Raw genomic sequence first — 18805 nt, 5'->3', positions numbered from 1 at the left:
GTGGATTGTTTATGCTGCTTAACAGCTACTTAGCCCTAGAGGAAATTGCATAACTTAACAGCTCTTTTGTACAGTTTATTTCATACTTGAACACTCACTGCTATCAAATGAAATGTGAGTAGTAAGCTATAAGATGTACTTTGGGCCTTGTTTTTTTTTTAAGTATATAATTTTAAATGAGGGATATTTGTACTGAAACAAGGTCTCTTAAACATAAACTAAGATTGTCTTAATTATTCTCAGAGTCCTCACCATTCTGTAAACACACACACACACACACACACACACACACACACACACACACACACACACACTCATTGATTGACAGTACTAACACAGAGAAGAAATGACTGATGTCCTTAAGGATATACAATTTTACTAAAGGGTATCACATGCAAACCCACACTGTACTCCGCTTCTGGCAACTGACTGTCTGGAAGCCATCAAACATCCTGCAGGGGAAAAACACACAATGGGTGTCATTTGAGTGGCCATACTAACCAAGACGCTTCCCTTAGAAGCACACGCCTTGATGATTCTGAAATAACAGACTGAATCAAGAGGTCGCCTGGCTCTGGGCCCGTGCTCCATGCTACCTGACTTCTGTTTCCGTGGGCCTGATCCTGTCTCGTGAGATGCCAGCCTGCGCGTCTGGCGCCAGAGGCTGTGGCTGTTGTCATGGAAAGGAGGGAGCTGCTGCTTCACTGCCAAGATGATCTCTCACAACGCAAAAGAGGAGGAAGAGAACATGCTCTGCGGGGAGCTCAGCAACCCGCAAGTGATGCTTAGGGCTGTATGGAACGGAGAGCCGACTGTTCCGGGATGGACATGGAGAGATGTTTACTTCATCAGTGTCCCATGTCCCTGCTAGCCTAGTATCAGATCACCTTCTACAGTTTTCTGAAGTGTCATCAGCCTTCTCAGTGAAACAAGAAAATTGAAATCCAAGCAGGGAAGCCCAAAGAGATCGACTCATCCTGTGCCCAAGGAAAGGTCAGGTCAAAGGATCAGGCTTTGAAGGGAAGGAACATTGTTAAAACTAAAGGGTAGGAGAGATCTCTTCTTGTTAAAGGGAATTGCAAAATCCATGCTGCTTGCTTGAACCACTGCCCTGCGGTAGAGAATGGCTGGCTACCTGCAACATGTGCATTTCTCTTTCTTCCTAAGCATTCATTTAGACTACAAGTCCCAGCATTCCATTCAGTTAAGTGTGGTCATGTGACTGAATTCTGCTTCCTGTAACTTTTCCTCACAAATACCATTTACTGGCCCAGCACCCTCCATGGGATCTTCTTTCCTTTCTCTCTTCTGTCTGATCGATTGATGCCAATGCTCACATCATCTAAGAAAACAAAAGATAAAGACGACAGAGCTTTTACCTCAGGTCCCATCCAAATGGACCTTCAGATTTATAACTGGACTAGAAAAACAATCATTCTATATCAGGACACTAATGAATCAAGCTTTAGCTGCTAGGTGTAGCTTTACGATTTAATGGCTGATCGATGGTTTCATTAGATAGAAAGTATTTGTGTACAGCCCTGTAGTCAGCCTCAGGAGCCCTTCCTCAGTAAGGAAGCAGAGCCACAAGTCTGGACAGAAGCCCAGTTTAAACTCTGACAACTAAAGAAGTATTTGGCAGGGTTCCTCTTGAATTTGGAGTATAATACGTGTGCTTGCACACATAAAACTGTCACTTTCTCTTAACATAGAGTGGAAATTCTTCTTTAAGCCTCGAAGATTAACACCTGATAGCATTTGCTATATCTGAAAAGCTGTTCTTGAAGGAGTTTGGCTTCAGCTATCATCTCCAAAGGAAAGTAAGTAAGTATTCCACAGTCCCTGTCCTGCAATGAAGCAAAAGCACAGAAGCCAACAGGAAGTTTCTGGCAAGACATTGGTGGCGTTGCTTAGTGGCAAGAACTGGAAAGGCCAGGGTGGGTGTTTCCATCTACCCTTCTTGTGCACGTCACTTAGTGACGAACACTGGAAAGCCCAAATAAGATAGACCTAGCAAAGCATTGCCTCAAATGCAATTAATGTAACTGAATTCAATATTCATCTAACAGGACAGACATGCCAGTGCCTCCAGATAGAATCTTTGATAGGAAAAAAAATAATGTAGAAAAAAACCTGAAGAGAAAATGAAGTTCATAGTGCACTCCATTGATACAGTCCTCTGAATGTCCATGTGAGTGATTGCTCTTTGTTTAGCTTTTTTATTAATTTATTCATATTACATCTCAATTGTTATCCCATCCCTTGTATCCTCCCATTCCTCCCTCCCTCCCATTTTCCCCTTACTCCCCTCCCCTATGACTGTGACTGAGGGGTGTCAAGTCTCTTCTTGGTAGCCTGCTATCTTTCCTCTGAGTGCCACCAGGTCTCCCCATCCAGGAGACGTAATCAAATATGAGCCACCAGAGTACGTGTGAAAGTCATACCCCACTCTCCACTCAACTGTGAAGAATGTCCTGTCCATTGGCTAGATCTGGGTAGGGGTTTGAAGTTTAGGCCTGTATTGTCTTTGGCTGGTGCCATAGTTTGAGTGGGACCCCTGGGCCCAACTCTGCCTATCATAATGTTCTTCTTGTAGGTTTCTAGGACCCTCTGGATCCTTCTACTTTGCCATTCTCCCATGCTTCTGTCATCTAGAGTCCCAATAGGATGTCCTCCCCTCTGTCCCAGCTTCCTGTTAAGTGAAGACTTTCATGGGACATGCCCCTTGGGCTAGTATACTGATATAAGTGAGTATATACCATTTGATTCTTTCTGCTTCTGGGTTAACTCACTCATTATGATCATTTCTAGTTCAATCCATTTGCCCACAAAATTTAGGAAATCCTTGTTTTTAATAGCTGAGTAGTATTCCATAGTGTAAATGTACCACAGTTTCTCTATCCATTCTTCTACTGAGGGACACTTAGGCTGTTTCCATGATCTGGCTATTAAGAATAAGGCTACTACCAATCCAGCTGTTTGCTAAACATGTGTGCAGCAAGAAGCAAGAACCTCAAACATGACCTCACATCCAATTACATATCCAGAACCACTGCCGGCATTTAAATCCAGGACCTCCTATTCCAAATCCAAAGCGATCTAGCCACTGTTGATAGAGAAAGGATGTGGCAAGCGGACATTTGACTCATAGCACTTAGAAAAGATTTCAAATCTCTTACCACTTACTTTACATTGCCAAAGCCAACACCTGTGTTTGATACTCATCACCTACTACTGTTCAAGCTGTGCACATGCCTCAAATCCAGATCCGGTCACTCCTGCGAGGGACACATATCCTTCGGCTTAATTCTATGACCTTCTTTTCTATAGTATTTCTGACTTAAGTATACATGTTATTTCTCTTGTGTACATGTAGATTTTGTAGTAATTCATCTTTGTGTTACCATGTATAGACAAAATGCTCAATCAATGTCATTCACTGATCTCATGAATGACACTTGAGATTATTTTCTTGAACAGCTTTCTTTCATAATCTCACATCATTCACAAAGGAGACTTCTAAGCTCTGGGATCAATTCTTGCTCTGCTGGCAGGAACTGAGTCTATCAAAACTTTCCCTGAGAACCTTCCTGTGCTAAGAACCATGCCCAGCCTTCTGGAAACCTATAGAAATGAACAAATTCTGGGGATTCCTGTGGTTCTGATGACAGGGAGAGCAACATTAGGATGCAGCTCAGTCAACTGCTGCCCTAGATCATAAGGAATATGAGTTCATAAGGTGAAATCTCTATCAGAATGCTATAACTAAATTTTCACCCACATGATTCTGTGGTGAATGCTGAACATCTCCAGTACTTCCCAATAGGTTCAGGATGATCTGGCTTGGAATGTTAATACTGCTGGTATTTAAAGCCTCTTCATAGTCTAACCCCAATTCCCTTTTGCTCAGGAGGATGGTACTCCCCTCAATAGCTGAAGGAATCTTAATTATACAGAACAGGGTGTGAAGCACTCAGGTACTGGGTGAAACACACATTCTTGCCAGAAACCCTTCGAGTCACTCACTCTTAGTAGTCTTTGTAAGCCTTAGCCACATAGATGACACATAATATGGGTTACTTCTCAGTTCTGAGCAAACAAAGTATGAAAACAATACGCATTCTTCTTGCAAATCATTCGCGTTTTAATTCACTTGTCTTACCATACTAGCTTACAATGGCCATCATCTTCTTTTCAAACGAATGATATCTTAAATTTATCCCTTGAAAATTTTGTATGTGTAAACAATGCATCTTGATCATACTCACCCCTACCCACTTTCCTCTAAGTCCCTCCAGGACACTCCCAAGTTCATGACTTCCTTTTAAAAGTTATTTAGTTAGTTTTGTCTCCGTGCCCAATTAGTGCTGTCCATAAGCACACAAGGTGGGGGAGTCATGTAATGGCCATGGGGAGCCCAATGGTGGCAACAGTCTTAAATAAAAGTGACTCTTCCTCTCCCATCAGCCGTCAACATCCATTGGCTTTTCAGTTTGGGCCTGAGAGTCACTTTGTCCCTCCATGATGGCTTGATCTTTGCAGGTCTTGTGTTGTGGCTTTATATGTGTAGCAACCATATCATAGCCATAGGACAGCTTTTCATAAAGCCCCTCCCAGTTCTCTGCATCTTACATTCCTTCTGCCTCCACTTCTGGGATGTTCCTTGAGCCTTGGTGGTGAGTGATAATGGGGAAAGTTGATATAGAGGTCTTACCTGCAGCTGAGCACTCACAGTCCCTCATTCTCTGCACATTCCATGGTCATGGGTCTCTGTGTTGACCCACTGCCCATTGCAATAAGAAACTTCTATGACAAAGGCTGGGGACAGTACAAATCTATGCGTAGGATGCTACTTAGTTTTTGTCAACTTGATCCAATTTAGAGTCATCTGAAGAAGAAATGTCAGCTGAGAAAAGCCTCAATTAGATTGGCCCATGGGCAAGTCTCTGGGGGCATTTCCTTGATTAATGATAGATATGGGCGGGCCCAAGCTATTGTGGATGGAACCACCATTAGCTGATGGTCCTGAGAGACATAAGAAAGGTAGATGAAAGTGAGCTCAAGGAACAAGCTTGTAAGCAGCATTCCCCTGTGGCCTCTCCTTCGGTTCTTGCCTCAGGTTCCTGCCTCTTGTTTTGGCCATTTCTTGATGATAAACTTCAACCTGTAAGGCAAATAGACTTTTCCTCTCCAACTTGCTTTTGGTTGGTGTTTTATTAAAGCAACAGGAAGCAAACCATGACATATAAAAACAAGCATTTTGAAGGCAGCTTAATAATGCAACCATTTAGAAAAACAACATCAATAAATTCTCCCCTAGGGCCTGTGGTTGGCATAGCCATGGATTTTGACCATGTTTTCCTCCTGTGCAGCAGGCCTAAAATCTAATCAAGAGGACAGTTAGTTGCTCCTTGTCTTAGTTACTGTTCTATTGCTATGACAAAACTCCATGACCAAGCCCCCCCACCCACACATATGCAAAACACATTTCTTTTGAGGCTTATAGTTTCAAAGGGTTACAGTCCGTGATGCTGGAGCAAGGACATGGCAGAAACAGCTAAGAGCTTATATCTTGATCCAAAAGCCAGAGGCAGAGAAAACTAGGCTCAGAATGGCATGGGTCTTTTGAAATGTTAAAGCTTACGCCAGTGACACAACTCCTCCAACAAGGCCACACCTCCTAGTCCTTCCCAAACAGTTCCACCAACTGGGGACCAAGTATTCAAATGTATGAGCTTATGGAATCATTCTCACTCAAACCATCACACCGTGCACTGCAGCTTTTCACTTTGGGTAGTGGGCACATCATGAGGATAGATCAGTAATATGCAGGAGCCAATAAAAAGAACTCTGATGTCTTTTCTCCCCTAACAGAAAATAGCACCTTCCAGCACTATGAAAGTTAGCCAGCAAGCCAAGAGTTTCCTAGTTAGTTCAAGATTAATATCTATGTGGTGCAACCAAAGTGTGTGCTGTATTCAGCAATAGGGTCATACTATCTAATTCAGTGGGTAACCAAAAGTGATGTGAATAGCCTATATTGTTTGGGGTGCCTCTAGGCCTTCCTGGCTAATGACTCATAGCAGAGTAACCAGTGCCTGACACTATAATTTTCATTTAATAATGTCTCTGGGACCAGCATTTTTCACCAATATGAGATATCTCTGTTCAGATTCCTTTCAAATAAACACATCTTTACTTAGCTTCCAGACTAGTAGGGTTCTATATGGCTTCTTAATACATCTTGTCTTGGTTAACCCACACTCTTTCTCTCTTTTCCTTTTCCTTTCCCTCAGCTCTCTGCCCCATCCACACATCTCTACCCAAAATCTTTAGCTTCCCATATTCCCCTCCTATTCTTTCATAGCACACGTGTTCCATCATTCCCTTTATTATACTTTTACTGGAGTTGCAAGATCATGGGTTCCTGTGTAGCTTGTGCATAAGTACTTTGGATTAACTCTTAATGCAAAGTTAACTCTTTGTAACTCTTCCTCTGTCCTCTTCTCCATCTTTATCACTCTACGATCTGCTTGAACCCTTCTGCCCCCAATATTTCCCTTTTCTACTTTTTATTCATTTATTGTGTGGGGTAGGAGGGGGTGTTGACATGTGTGGTGGTCATCAGGCAACCTACAAAATCAGTACTCTTTCCATGTGGGTCTCAGAGATTGAACTCAGGTCATCAGTCTTACCAGCAAACAACTTTACCCACTGAGCCATCTTGCCAGGCCACGAAGCCATTGAGTTTTGTATTTCAACAGATAGTTAAGTAAGTTAATTAACTTTCTGAGTTTTTATTTCTTTGAGCGCAAAAGGAGCAGGAAGTTGGGTGCCTTCCCTGCATTATTTTCTATCTTGTTGCTCTGAGACAGCACCTCTCATTGAACTGGCATCTCACTTTTACTAGGCTAGCCTGGCTGGCCAGTGAGCTTTCAGCATTTGCCCATCTTTGTTCCTCTTTGTCTCTATCCTACCTCCCTACTGGGATTACATGCATGTGCAGCCATGAAGACTTTTACATGAGTGCTGGGTACCAGACTCAAGTCCTCGTGTTTGTAAAGCAAGTGCCTTTCTTCACTGGGTGACCTGCTCAGCCCCATGCTTAGGTTTTGAAACAGTCTCTGACTGGATCTGGACCTCACTGACTGTCTAGGCTGGATGTTCAGCAAGGGCCAGGAGTTATCCTGTCTCCCCCATGTCCAGAGCTGAGGAAGTGTGCTTCTGCCTCAGCATAGTCTTATGTTTGTGCTTGGGAGACTAACACAGGTTCTCAGGATCTTGTGTCAAACACTGTGTCAACTGAACTATCTCCTGGCTCTCTTTTGAAACAATAAGTAAAAAAAAAAAATTAAAGTCATGTTCACAACTACATGGTGTCCTTCCCTATTGCTATGACAAAACACCAACTAAAATCATTTTGAGGCAAAAAGGACTCGTTTGACTTACAGCTTCACCTCAGAAACTATTCCTGTGGGAAGCTAGGCCAGGAGCTCAAAGCAGCAACCTTGGAGGTGCGAACTAAAGCAGAACCACCAGGAGTGAGGCTTACTGGCTTCTTCCCATGGTGTGCTCAGTTGGCCCACATGAGCCGGGCCCTCCCATAGCCATCACTAAAGAGGAAACGCCCCACTCAGTGCCCAAAGCCCTAAAGTTCCCTCTTCCCAGATGACTCAAGCTTTTGTCAGATAGACAGAAAACAAATAAACAAACAAGCAAGCAAACCAAAGCAACTGGTATCCTACTCAGCAATGAGGAAAAGAGGCATTTTGGCTCTAACTCCAGAACTCTGGCCCCTGTTCCATTCTCCTTTGGTAGGCAAGTCATGAGCTGTCACAGATAAGAGCCACACCCAGTGTCACTGTCATCAGGCAGCTCCGAAATGGACAACTGGTCTATATTAAGCAAATTGTATTAGATTGTTGTATTACATGGCCTCATGTACATACATCCCAGAAAAAGGAGCAGGGCTACTCTTACATCTGTGTTCCCTGTCCTGGTCCTTATAGTTATATTATAGTTATAGTTATGAGCCCTGCTTCCACTTCTAACACTAATCAGTTCATTTACAATATAGGTTGTTGTTGGATCCGAGTATGAAGCAATCCAACAGGAGCTAGAATTAATTTGCTATGCAATATTTTAACTCCGTCCTCCCAGGAAGTGAATCAGTGTCAGTGACTATTTCACCAAGTCCTCCAATCCTCAGTGACAATTATGTAGCATCTTTAAGTTCCCTTTAACACATTTCAAGTTCGGCCTGATACACGATGTCTCACAGAGGCAAAACAGCTCAAGTATTTTATTTAAAGGCTAGGCACATTTATATCATCTACGTACCAGTCTAAAGAGAAAATGTCACATGAGAGCCAAATTATTTGAGGAAAACACATTGCAAGTCCATAAGAACTTACCGTAGGTTCCAGACAGCTAATCAAAATACTTGGGTGACTCGGGGATCTGAATTCCAACCTGAGCATTCAAATGTGAAATATTGCCTAATTAGTCATTGTTGAGGACACGCATCAGAACTGGGTGCTCCCCATAGTGGCATTTACAAAGGCAGGAAGCTGGCAAAGAGAGGCTTCGGTCTTCTAAGCTATGCAAACTCAGAGATCTTCAGCAGGTTAGGATTGAACTACGTGCCAACTACATACACTAGTTTTTTTTTTTTCCTGGAAACAATCATATTGCAAAATAAAGGATGGATGGGCATCTTCTGTTCTGATGATGTTCAGTAGATAAGATTCTTTCAATACTCACTAAGCAAGGGCACACACGGCAGGTGCCAGCCAATGGTTAAATGGCATTGCCCTGAAAATTAGAATAATTTCCAATCATGTCTTACCCAGGCTTTTCTGACAACAGGGTCAGTTATTATTTAAGTAGAGCAGTAAAGAGCAGTGATTTATTTTTCTCCCGCAAATTTCTCACTAAACCTCATTGTCTTAACTGATGTGTCTCTCTGACTTGGTAACTGCCTCTTCAGTGTCAGATGACAGCAGGGACTTTTTGTGGTCTTGTATTATTTGCCCTATGGAAAGTTGCAGGCTTAGTGTAAGTCAAAATATATGTTAGGGAAAGAAACCATTATCTGGGATTTCCCTTGCCACCTATCTCCCCCGAGGCGCTGTAATAATAGCTTTATAGACATAAGAGATACATAATGATTTGGGATTCAGGTTATGTAAGGAGATGAATTTCTAGTGGGGCCAGCTCCCTCAAGCCTTCCTTAAATGAGACTGTCCCTTCCTTGAGACACCCACACCAAGTGCAGGTACCAAAATTTATACAAGATACCAGACAAATCACCCTGGCTGTAAACACTAAGCCTAATCTCCAGACATTTCTCAAAGTTATTTCATTCTATGGTTTTTCCTTTGGTTTTTTGAGACAGGGTTTCTCTGTGTAGCCTTGGCTGTCCTGGACTCGTTTTGTAGACCAGGCTGGCCTCAGACCCACAGAGATCTGCCTGCCTTCCTGAGTGCTGGAAGGACAGGAGTGTACTACTGTGCCTGACTCATCCAATATTGTAAGTGCTGAGTTTTTCAATAGTGACTTACATTTGGAAACATGCATTTTATTATTGCCATTGAAAGGGGGGAGATGCAAGTATGTTGAGGCATTTTGAATTGTGTTATCCAAGTTTCTAGGGTATATGCACTTTCTAATTCACTTGCTTTAGAAATTGCCCTGGAGTATCCTTTTTTGAATCAGAAATATACCAATGGAAGCTGGAAAAAAGAGCATTGGCCCAGCAAGTGTTCAGACCTGAGTTCAAACCCCAGCACCCATGTAAAATGTTGAGTGGGCCATGAATGCCTGTAACCTCATGATTGTGGGGCCAAGACAAGCACATCCTCACAGCTCCCTGGCCAGTCAGCCTAGTCAAAATGACAAGCGGCTGGCACAGTGAGAGGTCCTGTCTCAGTGAACTAAGGAGGAGAGTGACAGAGGAAGCAACCTGATGTCCTGCTCTGGCTTCCCTCCACACCTGCACACTCATGTGCATGCAGCACACATGCCAACACACTCGCACCACAAACACACATCACATACACACAACATATGCAAAGATAATCACATACACACATGTAGACAATACTTATCATAGACATGCAACATACACTGCCTGGTACACAGTCACACACACACACACACACACACACACACACACCACACATACAAACTTGGAAGGTGCTAAAAGCATGCTGCTGGGTGTTTTGATTTAGTGGGTTGTAGTCTTAACAAAAGACATTTTAAGTATTTCATTAAGGATTTTTTTTCTAATGAATTTTTATTACTTTTTAATGAGAACTATTCTAGGCTCATCTTACAATAGCTTTACTTGCAAACTTATCTCTATTTCCTAAGAGGTTTCTTAATACAAATTATAGGAAATGAGTACACTTGGGCTTCAGGACTCCAGACATTATTCAGTCCGGGCTGCCTTGCTGCAGAGGGTTTACTGAAACTATCTTTCCTTACTGAAGTGTGAAGCCGAGGAAAGAACAGAAAATCCAAGAAAAACAGGAAATTGCCTTACATCTTTTAAAAAAGCACCTTTTTCTCATGCTGTTATTAGTCCAAACTATCAAGGTATACAGTTGTCAGTACAACCTGCTCGCCAGCACCCGTCTTGAACCACCTGAATCCAGCAAGTTCCCCCTATTCAACTATCCACTTTCTAAACAGCTGCAAAGAGCCCTGCTCTCTTGTCCTACTTCCCAAGGCAAAGGAAATGCAGGTAGACTGCCATAGTATTTTGTTCTTTGGGGGAAGGAACATTTTTTTTCTACAACCTCCGATTAGCACATTGTTGGCTTTACAAATGATGTTTTCTGAGTCTCAATCCAGAGAGCCTTGTTCCTATTGCACCAAGTTTCTGCCTTCGGATGTACATGTCCTCAAGGATCAAGCATCCATGAGAGCAGCTGCTAAGATTTCCCAGACTGGGAAGAAACTCAGCACACAGCTCTCCAAATCCCTCCCGGGAGTCCCCCATCGCAGCAGCGGGCTCACCTGTGAGGCATCCCGGTGGTGTGCGCAGTAGTATGCTCGCTCGACAGCTCACAGAGCTTCAGGTACCAGTTCATCTCCACTTCCCGCAGCAGGGCCAGCTGCCGTGCCCTGAGCTGGCTTTGCCCCGAGGGGCTGGAGCTGCTGCTGTCTTTGACATTCTCGGGGGCTTTCTTGGGAGACTTGTCTTTCCCCCCTGAGGAAAGGCCAGACTGCTTTCTGAACTTGCTGTTGTCATCCGAGATCTGACTCCCTGCAGCGCCTGTGCGGGCTGCCAGCATCCTGGAAGTCCCTGCCTGCCTTTCTGGGAAGACGCTAAGCGACTGTCATCAAAGTAATTTGAATTGATTTCTACTTCAGCCTCCCTCCTCTGCTCTGCCCACCCCCTCCCCTGCGCCACCCACCTTAACCTTATCCTGCCACAGACCTGTAACTGAGCCTGCTGCACTTGGGATGAAAGGCTATCTGCCTCTAAGGTTTCCTGGCAGAGGGGTAAGGCGGTCATTACCTGTCACTTCTTGGAATATGGAAATTCAAGAACAAGTCTCCAAAACTTTGTGATTTAAAATTTTATGTTGTTATATTCTCTATAAGCTAGGAGTATGAGTTCATTCAACTATGGTAACTTTTACTTTAGACAGTAAGATTTGGGTAAATTATGTTTTATCGACACATTAGAGTTGTATTTGGGAGAGAGAGAGAGAGAGAGAGAGAGAGAGAGAGAGAGAGAGAGAGAGAGAGAGGGAGCCCTCTTGAGGCTTATCTGCCCTTTTCAGAGTTTTGAAAGTTTTAATGTGAATTTCCTGCAATACAGAAACAGAGTTAATGTATGAAACAGGTTACCTAACGTTTTGGCTAATCTGTAAAGTGGAATGTTCACATTCCATTAGAACCAGAAGGCTCTCTGAATGTCGTGGAACCATGTAATTTATGAAGTGTTTTTTTAATTCCTTCTGTAAGAACAGGAAGCCCACCATAGCTGATTTCAACAATTGACCCTTTGGATTCTTATAACACATGGAAGGCATGAGAAACATCTTATAATTGGATTTGCAGCCAGAGTTGAAGAAAGGAACAGGAGCCTGTGTGTGTGCATGGGTGTTTGGGTGTGCCTGTGCCCGTGTATGGTAAGTACATATAAAAACTATGTCCAAAGAAAAAAGGACATTTAGTTAATACCTTTCTGACTAAGACACCTGGATGGGACCCAAGCTTACTCAAGGATATACGAGCTACATTTTATTTTGGCTCAGAGGATCAGTGCAATCTGTGATATCCGGGCTCACTCAAGGTTGCCATTACTGAGTTGTCTGATATCATTAACCCCTGGCTCCCCTAATCATCCTTAGTTCCTCCTGTCTGAGCTTGGGGAATGTATGTGAATTTTCCAGTTTATAACAAACCACAGGTTAAAATCATTGAGGTACAACAAGGCCTTATAGGCCCTGAGGAGACAGGAGAGGGAAGGAATAAAGAGACAGATGGAAGGGTTAGCTCCTCAGAAGCATGGCAATGTTTTTGAGAACCTCTGATAGTTGTTAGTTGATGTAAACCAAGAATTAGATAATTACAGTCATAGCACACGGACTCTCTTATGTACAGGGAAATGTCAGTCGTGTGTGTTTAGAAATGAGCAAGAATCCATGTGGAACCTGAAACAGATCAAATCAGTTGATATCAGCTACCAGGGTCAGTCCCACGGAAGCAGTGGTCACTGGAACGCTCAGCACCAACAGACTGTAATTTCTTTGATGTCTTCCCTGCCTTTCATCTCTTGGATCATTGAAGACTCTTTGCAACACAGTATCCACTGCAGCTAGGCTCTCTTCTACGCTGACTCTGGAGACAAAGTTTCTAGTCAGACATTCCTGGACTTCCGTCAAATATGGACTCTGCACTGTTCACAATAGCCAAGATATGGAACCAGCATAGATACCCAACAACAACTAAATTAATGGTCTATTTACACAATAGAGTTTTATTCATCTATAAATAACATTAAAACTGTGCCAATCTACAGGAAAATAGATGGGACTAGATATCATTTTAACAAAAAGACCCAGGAAGGCAAATATATTTACTCCCACACATGCAATCTATTTCTATATCTATCCAAACACACATATGTATGGCAGTAAGGCAGAACAAGGATACAAGAGAATAATTGAGATAAAGATAGACAAATATGTGTTTTATATACAGAATTTACTCATATATTTATATCTATATACATATAAATATATTTATATCTGTGTATTACTTAACTTCTCTGCTTTAGTGTCCTTATTTATAAACTAGATAAAGTCCTCTACTTACTATCGTTTTAATATGTGGGACTCAAAGCCCTTCACTTCTTTCACACGCCTTTCTCTGAAGGGTAGAGTTGTTTTCCTCCTCACGGTTTTAACTAGAGCTCTGAGTGCTTTCATTAGTGAAATATACAGCTAGTGATAGTATATGGCATCAACAGTTAGATTGGTAAGGCCGTGTGATTTCTACCCACTAGTCCAGGGCAGTTCACTTTGGGAGAATCCCACTGTCTTGGAGGAGTGTGACCACCTGACGTTACCACGCTGGGGAGTTCATCCAGCCGCTCTAACCAGCAACCCCAGCTACCTTCCCAGATTTCACTAGCTGCTAATTGCATGAGCCAGCTTTGATAGTCCTCATGTCTGACTACCACACAATAGGTCTCCAAGTCAGCCCTTCATGCTCATACCCTGCTCAAATGCAAATTGGCAAGGTTATGAGCTAAATTACTCAGTTGCCTCGTTATGACCATTAAGTTTGGGCTTATTTATTATGAAGCACTTGTGACCAAATCACTACTGATAATCTTACTAGAAAATTTCATTAAAACATGTGTGAAATACTAAGAAATATGTTTACTGTGCATTAAATTCAACAGACAGAGACATCAACTTCACTGCAGCACTCTTAAAACCTTAAAACGCAAGCTTTCTGCTTATCCTTTCAAGCATTTAAAACTAAGCCAAGGTAGATGCCTGTACATACTCAGTGTGTTCCCATACATTAGGTAGCTGCCTAGCATATTGTACGCTTGGTTTTAGACATTCTTATACTGTTATCTTAAATTTACTCAATGGTACTCAAGTCCCAAAGTGATTTGATATCATCATTTTTAAAGAAAAATACATGGGCAAGCTCTTCTTCAGCATCTGGGAATTTACCTACTTTGCTTTTCTCTCTAAGATAATTTCTTTGGTCCGTCACTCACCACGGTCTATCGCTCACCACTACATAACATTTGGTTGCTTTACCATCTTTTACCTATGACCTTATGAAAGAGCTCAATAAAAAACAAAAATAGTAAACATCTTACTTTTATATCTATTATATCTCATAGTGTATGAATTGAGTTATTATGACAGTTAACTATTGTCCATAATTTGTCAAAATTGGATTTGGTATAGTTTGATACTTTGGTACCTAGCATAAAAGCAAACTTATTTCACTATGCATACATATACATACATACATACATACATGTATATATACACACATATATACATATATTGTTATATATTGTATTACGCATTATATTTTATTACTTTCTGTGAATTCCATACATGTTTAATATATCATTGTATTATACTTTTGTACTGTCTTAGGCTCCCATTCCTCCCTTAACTCCTCCCAGATTGACCCTCACCTGTCCAAGTCCCCTTCCAACTTCCTTTCTTCTGGAAGACAGTTTCCTTCTGGACCTCTGGATCTTATGCCCCCTCTGTCCCCATCCTCTCCCCACCCTCCACTTCCATAGTGTTTCTCAAGTTTGGGGGGAAAGGTTGTGATGCAGATGTCCCATGTGTGACTGAGAACTCTGAAGACACTGTCTGCACTTTTTCCAGTTGCTATCTGCTACACAGAGAGTCTCCTTTGATGAGCTCTGAGAGTTGTACTAATCAATGGATGCACATTTAAAAGGCAGTTTGATACTATATCCACTTAGCAAAATCATAGTAATAGGCTTACCCCTAGGGTTTATGATCTCTCCAGCCATTGATTCTTGGTCAAATTGAGAGCACCAGCCTCCTCCTACGGAGCAGGCTTCAACCTCAACCATAAAGTAGGTGATGCACTATTGTACCCCTGGACATACATTGTCAGGCCAGTCATTACTGCAGCTCACAGGCTTCACAGATGAGTAAGACCACTGATAACTTTTGTCCCTAGAAGCCTGTATTGCACTTTCTGGTGCTAAGAGAACTAGCCAATAATAAGGATACATTCCAGTTGCTAACAGCTTGATTTTTCTATGTCCTGGTGCCAAGTATGGGATACCTTCCTTCAAGTCATTTGTCAGAGACCCTACAAACAATACAAGCTATTACCATTGGTCTTGGTTACTCAACAAAACTTGACAGCAAAACCCTATTGTTGAAGACACTATATACTTTTTTTTTTAAAATATAAACTCAAATTTTCCTTTGGCCTCATAATGAAAAATCAAATAACAAATAATATTTCTAATATATTATTCTCACCCCTCACACACTGATAGTTCCTCATGTCTTGTAAAAAGAAGTAAATATGTTTCTCACCCATTCTCAAGAAAGAGAAATGCTATTTTATATAAGATGGAAACCTAGCAAGTGTTGTGAGGGTACCTTTGACTGATATTTTCTATTAATTATATTAGCTCATTGGATCACATTGCCTCAAAGGGAATTTATTAATGCAATTAACAAATACTGTTAGTGAGATGGTTATCTACTATAAATGGAGACTGAGATATCACTTAATTTTGCAAAAGCAAATTTAATGGTCACCAGATAGAGGTGAATGGCCATCAGCTCTGTCTTCTGTGAACGTGTGACTTTGACAAGTTATTTGTTTTAAGTCTCTGTCTTAGTTAGGATTACTATTGCTGTGATGAAACACCACAACCACAAGATGCTCATGGAGGAAAATGGAGGAAAGCATTTGTTTATTTGGCTTAGATATCCTGAATCACAGTCCACGGGAGAAATCAAAAGCAAGGAAAACCTGGCTGGAACCTGGAGGCAGGAGCTGATGCAGAGGCTATGGAGGGGTGCTGCTTACTGGCTTGTTCCTCATGGCTTGCTCAGCCTGCTTTCTTATAGAACTCAGGACCACCAGCCCAGGGATGGCCCCACCCACAATGGGTTGGGCCTTCCACACCAGTCATTCATTAAGAAAATAACTTAAAGGCTTGCCTAAAACCTGATCTTCCAGTCATTCTTTTCAGCTGAGGTCCCCCTCTCAGATGATTCTAGCTTGGGTCAAATTGACATAAAACCAGCCAGCACAGTGACCATGGGCACAAAAGGAAAACATGGCTTATACTGTTTCTCTGAGATTTGTAAGTGTTTCAGATAAAGCAGTTGAGACCTTGTAAGACATCAATAAATTATCTTGCTGTTATTGTATTGTTTCCATTTCAACACCTAGAGTGATTCTTAGATGTGTGAAAGCATCTACATATTCTTTTTTCTGTAACATTGAAGTATTTGGCCTATTTTTTCATAGTCTGATTAATAAAAGCTACTTTGTACTATGATTGCCAGTTCAGGTCATAACACCAGGGAGCTCCTGATTCTGCAATGTCTGTGACCCAGTTTGGGACACACTCTCTGGGGCTGATTAGTAACAGGAAGACTGGAAATCCAGACGTTACCCTATAAAAATATGGGGTGCTAAATGCTGTGGCTACATAGGGTACAGGTTAAGATAATTCAGAGGACAGACCCAAAAGTGTCAGTGGTTCCAGAACTGCTTCTGGGCCAGAGAACATTCTAGGGCTTTCAGTTGCTGTAACAAACAGAGATAATTAGTTTTCTTTTCTCACATTGACATAAACTCCGTGTTCTTTATTTAAAATATATGGGACCAAAGGTGTTTTTTTTAAATCAGATTTTAAAATATTTGTGTGCGTATAATAAAATATCTTGGAGATGAAATTAAAATATAAAAGATTTATCTATACCTCCTACATATTTTGTCAGCATTGGTTGAAGATAGTTTTATGCAATATTTATAGTATGGCTGCATTTTGACCATGTTATATATGGGATTTTCCTGGTTTTGGAAATCATATCAACATTAATCAGCTTCATATTTTGGTTCGGGGGTTTAGGTTTTAATATTAAGGATTTTCAACCTACCTTGTAAAAACACACAGAGCTTTGGGTTCTCACAAGCAACAGCTAGATGCCCAGGCAACACCTGGGAGCTTATTACCAACGCAGACTCACAAGCCTTACTGAGTAAAGCCTGTTTCTTAATAACCCCTCTCAGGTATTGTTTTTGCACACAGAATTTTGAAAAGCAGGAGCACATCTTGGGAAGCTGGAGAGGATGAAGGGCTTGAACAGAATTGCAGATGCACAGCCCTTGAATAGCAGAGAGGAAACTGAGAAAGATCTCAAGAGGCTTGGTAACTTTCCTAGGTTTACCCCTCCAAAATGGATTTCAAAAATCCATGCACTATGACTAATATTCCATATTTTATATAAAAACTACATACTCTTCAGATATGAATTAAATAGCAGTTAATGAACAACTATGGTTTTACTATAAGATTTTCTTATCACAAATAGTGGCTATCAGGTGCCTTGGATTAGGGTAAAGAACACAGTAAAAATACAACTGAAACCAGGGCAAGTAAATTTTCAAAGTGCAGCAAGGGCTCCCATGAAGAGATAAGGATCATTCATATGTGAACTGTCTTTGCTTCAAAATCTAAGACCTACTTCCGGCCTTGCACCCTTTTCTTGATGCTAATGTTGCTTCCTCTCCCAAAATGAGACATTACTCCACTTGACCTGTGTCTAGAACTGACCATAGCATTCTCTATTAAGCTCTTATGGCCCAGCTTAGTTCTACATTAGGTTTATTTTGTTATAATTGACAAGTAAGTGTAGGGTATTGGCATTAACCATGTTTAGCAAACATTTTATCACCTAACCATTTTATTTCTTAAACATATATTTCTAAAGAAAAAGATAATAATTCTTTACTAAAGCTGGAATGTTTGATCAGTCACTGGAAATCTGGTACTTCCAGCAGACAAAGGAGAAATTTTGAGACCGAGAGGCTATTCAGAGAAAGAGAGTACATGTTTCATTCTTGGTCAACAGAAGGTGAGGCTGTGGAGGTTCACACAGCTTTTCATCAGTAGATGATGAGATATAACAGAAGGAACAGGATGGTAACTGAGGATAAGCTGGTGTTGAGAATGTTCCTCAAGGATGGGAAAGCCTTAACCAATGCTGACTGCTGGAAAAGGCAATGTGAAACTCAGGCTGAAGATTCCAGAAAGAAAGGACAAAAGGATGATAAAGGTCCTTGGGGGCATGAAGTGTCAGGATACAGGGACACAGGTGGGGCAGCATCTGCTAGTCTTCTGCGTGGTAAGATGGGGAAGGACAGTTGGGGATTAGACTAAATGGAGGCTGCGGAGATGCCCTAAATGTGGCCTGTATTTTTTTCCTAAAGAGTAACGGTTGGAGGTCACTTCAGCTCTGAGGTTGAAGCAGTCACTGGAAAAGCCACCAACTTGTGGAGAGTGGATGTGCTTAGTCAATTTCTGGGACTGGAAACAGGTTGCATACCCAGAATGCTTTAAGGAGAATAAATGAGTGAATCGGTTGGGCATTGTCTGAGCTAAAGGAACACTTAAGGGAGCATGAGAAATGCAGGAACCAGTAGTGATGGGAAAGAGGAGGGAAAGAAGCTAAGGAGCCCTGAAAAAGATTTGCCTAACAAAGACTTTAGTCACAGAAACTCAGCCATCACCTGA

The 18805-nt window shown here is 41.7% G+C and overlaps 1 protein-coding gene across 1 annotated transcript in view; it reads right to left on the bottom strand.

The window, feature by feature from the left end:
- Positions 1-11315, bottom strand: part of KCNAB1 (potassium voltage-gated channel subfamily A regulatory beta subunit 1) — a 364151-nt gene extending 352836 nt beyond the window's left edge. The window contains exon 1 of the mRNA XM_084768649.1: positions 11023-11315. Coding sequence (XP_084624775.1) covers positions 11023-11300 — 278 coding nt within the window. The 5' untranslated portion in view covers positions 11301-11315. The remainder of the gene's footprint in view (positions 1-11022) is intronic.
- Positions 11316-18805: the final 7490 nt, after the last annotated feature.

Source organism: Acomys minous, assembly GCF_964271855.1.
Source record: "Acomys minous genome assembly, chromosome: 19".
NCBI lineage: Eukaryota > Metazoa > Chordata > Mammalia > Rodentia > Muridae > Acomys > Acomys minous.
This window is presented reverse-complemented; position numbering and strand designations above follow the sequence as displayed.